At 45.6% G+C, this 1413-nt stretch overlaps 1 protein-coding gene across 1 annotated transcript; it reads right to left on the bottom strand.

Moving 5' to 3' along the window:
• Nucleotides 1-271: 271 nt before the first annotated feature.
• Nucleotides 272-575, bottom strand: LOC111814955 (translation machinery-associated protein 7-like). The gene is made up of 2 exons (XM_023708807.1): nucleotides 434-575; nucleotides 272-321 (listed from the first exon to the last, which is right to left on the bottom strand). Exons 1-2 carry the CDS (start codon nucleotides 573-575, stop codon nucleotides 272-274), a joined length of 192 nt encoding a protein of 63 aa, XP_023564575.1.
• Between the last annotated feature and the right edge of the window lie 838 nt (nucleotides 576-1413).

Below are 1413 nucleotides of genomic sequence, written 5' to 3' on the forward strand. Positions count from 1 at the left end.
CATGTACAACAGACTCCAAGAACACATTTCATTGCAGTTATAGGCGTCAAGAGATGTTATGAAAAGGCCTCCAGATAGTTGAATAGGAATGGAATCCAGGGTTACTATCATTGTACACAAAAGCAATAGTTTCTTTCTTTCTTTCTTTCTTTCTTTCTTTCTTTCTTTCTTTCTTTCTTTCTTTTTTGGCAGAACCGGGGATTGAACTCAGACCCTTGTGCTTGCCAGGGAAGCACTTATTCTACTGAGCCATCTCCCCGGCAGCAACAGTTTATTTCTTGCTAGATTTCTTAATTCCACCTGTGGCCAGGGGGCCCTTTCCTGTGGCCCTCGTTTTTATTTTATTTTTTATTTTTTTGATGGAACCAGGGATTGAACTCAGGCCCTTGCACTTGCCAGGGAAGCGCTTATTTCACTGAGCCATCTCTCTGGCCCCTGGTCTTCACTTTTAGCTCCACAAGTTTCCTCAGTCCCTCCTTTTGCTTCTGTCTGAATGCTCTATCTTCCTCATCCAAATCCTTGGCCTGTTTCTTGGGCCGCTTCAGGGGCTTCTTGCCACCTTCATGGCTGGACATGGCGTCCGCACACCCTCCAGAGCCGAGCTCAGAAGCCAGAGACCCAGCCTTTGCTCTCTTTACTTGTGGTGTTGGGTATTTTGTCTCAGCAACAAGAAAAGTAACCAAGAGAGTGACTGAAGGATCTTAGGGCAAATACTTCATCAAAAACAGCTGTATAAGCCAAGCACAGTAACGTATGGCTATCGTCCCAGCACTTGGGGGGACTAAGACAGGAGATTCCCTTGAGCCAAGGAATTCAAAGCCAGTCTGGGTGACACAGCAAGGACCTATTTCAAAGCAAAACAAAAAGAAACAACTATATAATCTGTGGGGCCCAGAGTAAACTGAAGACACAGTGCCTCTTGTTCAACATTGTTAAGAATTTTATGATGGTATCAGCTGAGCCAAGTGGACAATCCTGTTGAGTACCAAGCTCTGTGGGGGCACACAGGTCTCACGTCCTTGAAGCCAGCCCCACACCTACCTTTTCCGGGAGCTTTAGCCTTTACACAGATAATAGCGGAGTTGTAGTTCCTACCTTGAGGTTTAAATAAGGTAATATTTGGGCCAGTGCAGTTTCCCTGCGATGCTGTCTTCTTGGAGGTACCTTATCCATCAGCCGGGGTTTAACCTTTGCATGGAGGGTCCATTCTGAGCCAGGCACTGACCACGCCCCTCTTGCTTGTTGGGTAGAAGTGGTTCAATAGGATTTAAGCTGTGTGTGTGTGTGTGTGTGTGTGTGTGTGATTAAAAAATAAAAGTCCTACAATCTGAGGTACAGGATCTTAGGATAAATCCTGAGGAGATTTGACTGACCTTATCAGATCCAAAAGCTACACCTCTTGTTGCATAGGTC

Source organism: Octodon degus, unplaced genomic scaffold, assembly GCF_000260255.1.
Source record: "Octodon degus isolate 3935 unplaced genomic scaffold, OctDeg1.0 scaffold00010, whole genome shotgun sequence".
In the NCBI taxonomy this organism is placed as follows: domain Eukaryota; kingdom Metazoa; phylum Chordata; class Mammalia; order Rodentia; family Octodontidae; genus Octodon; species Octodon degus.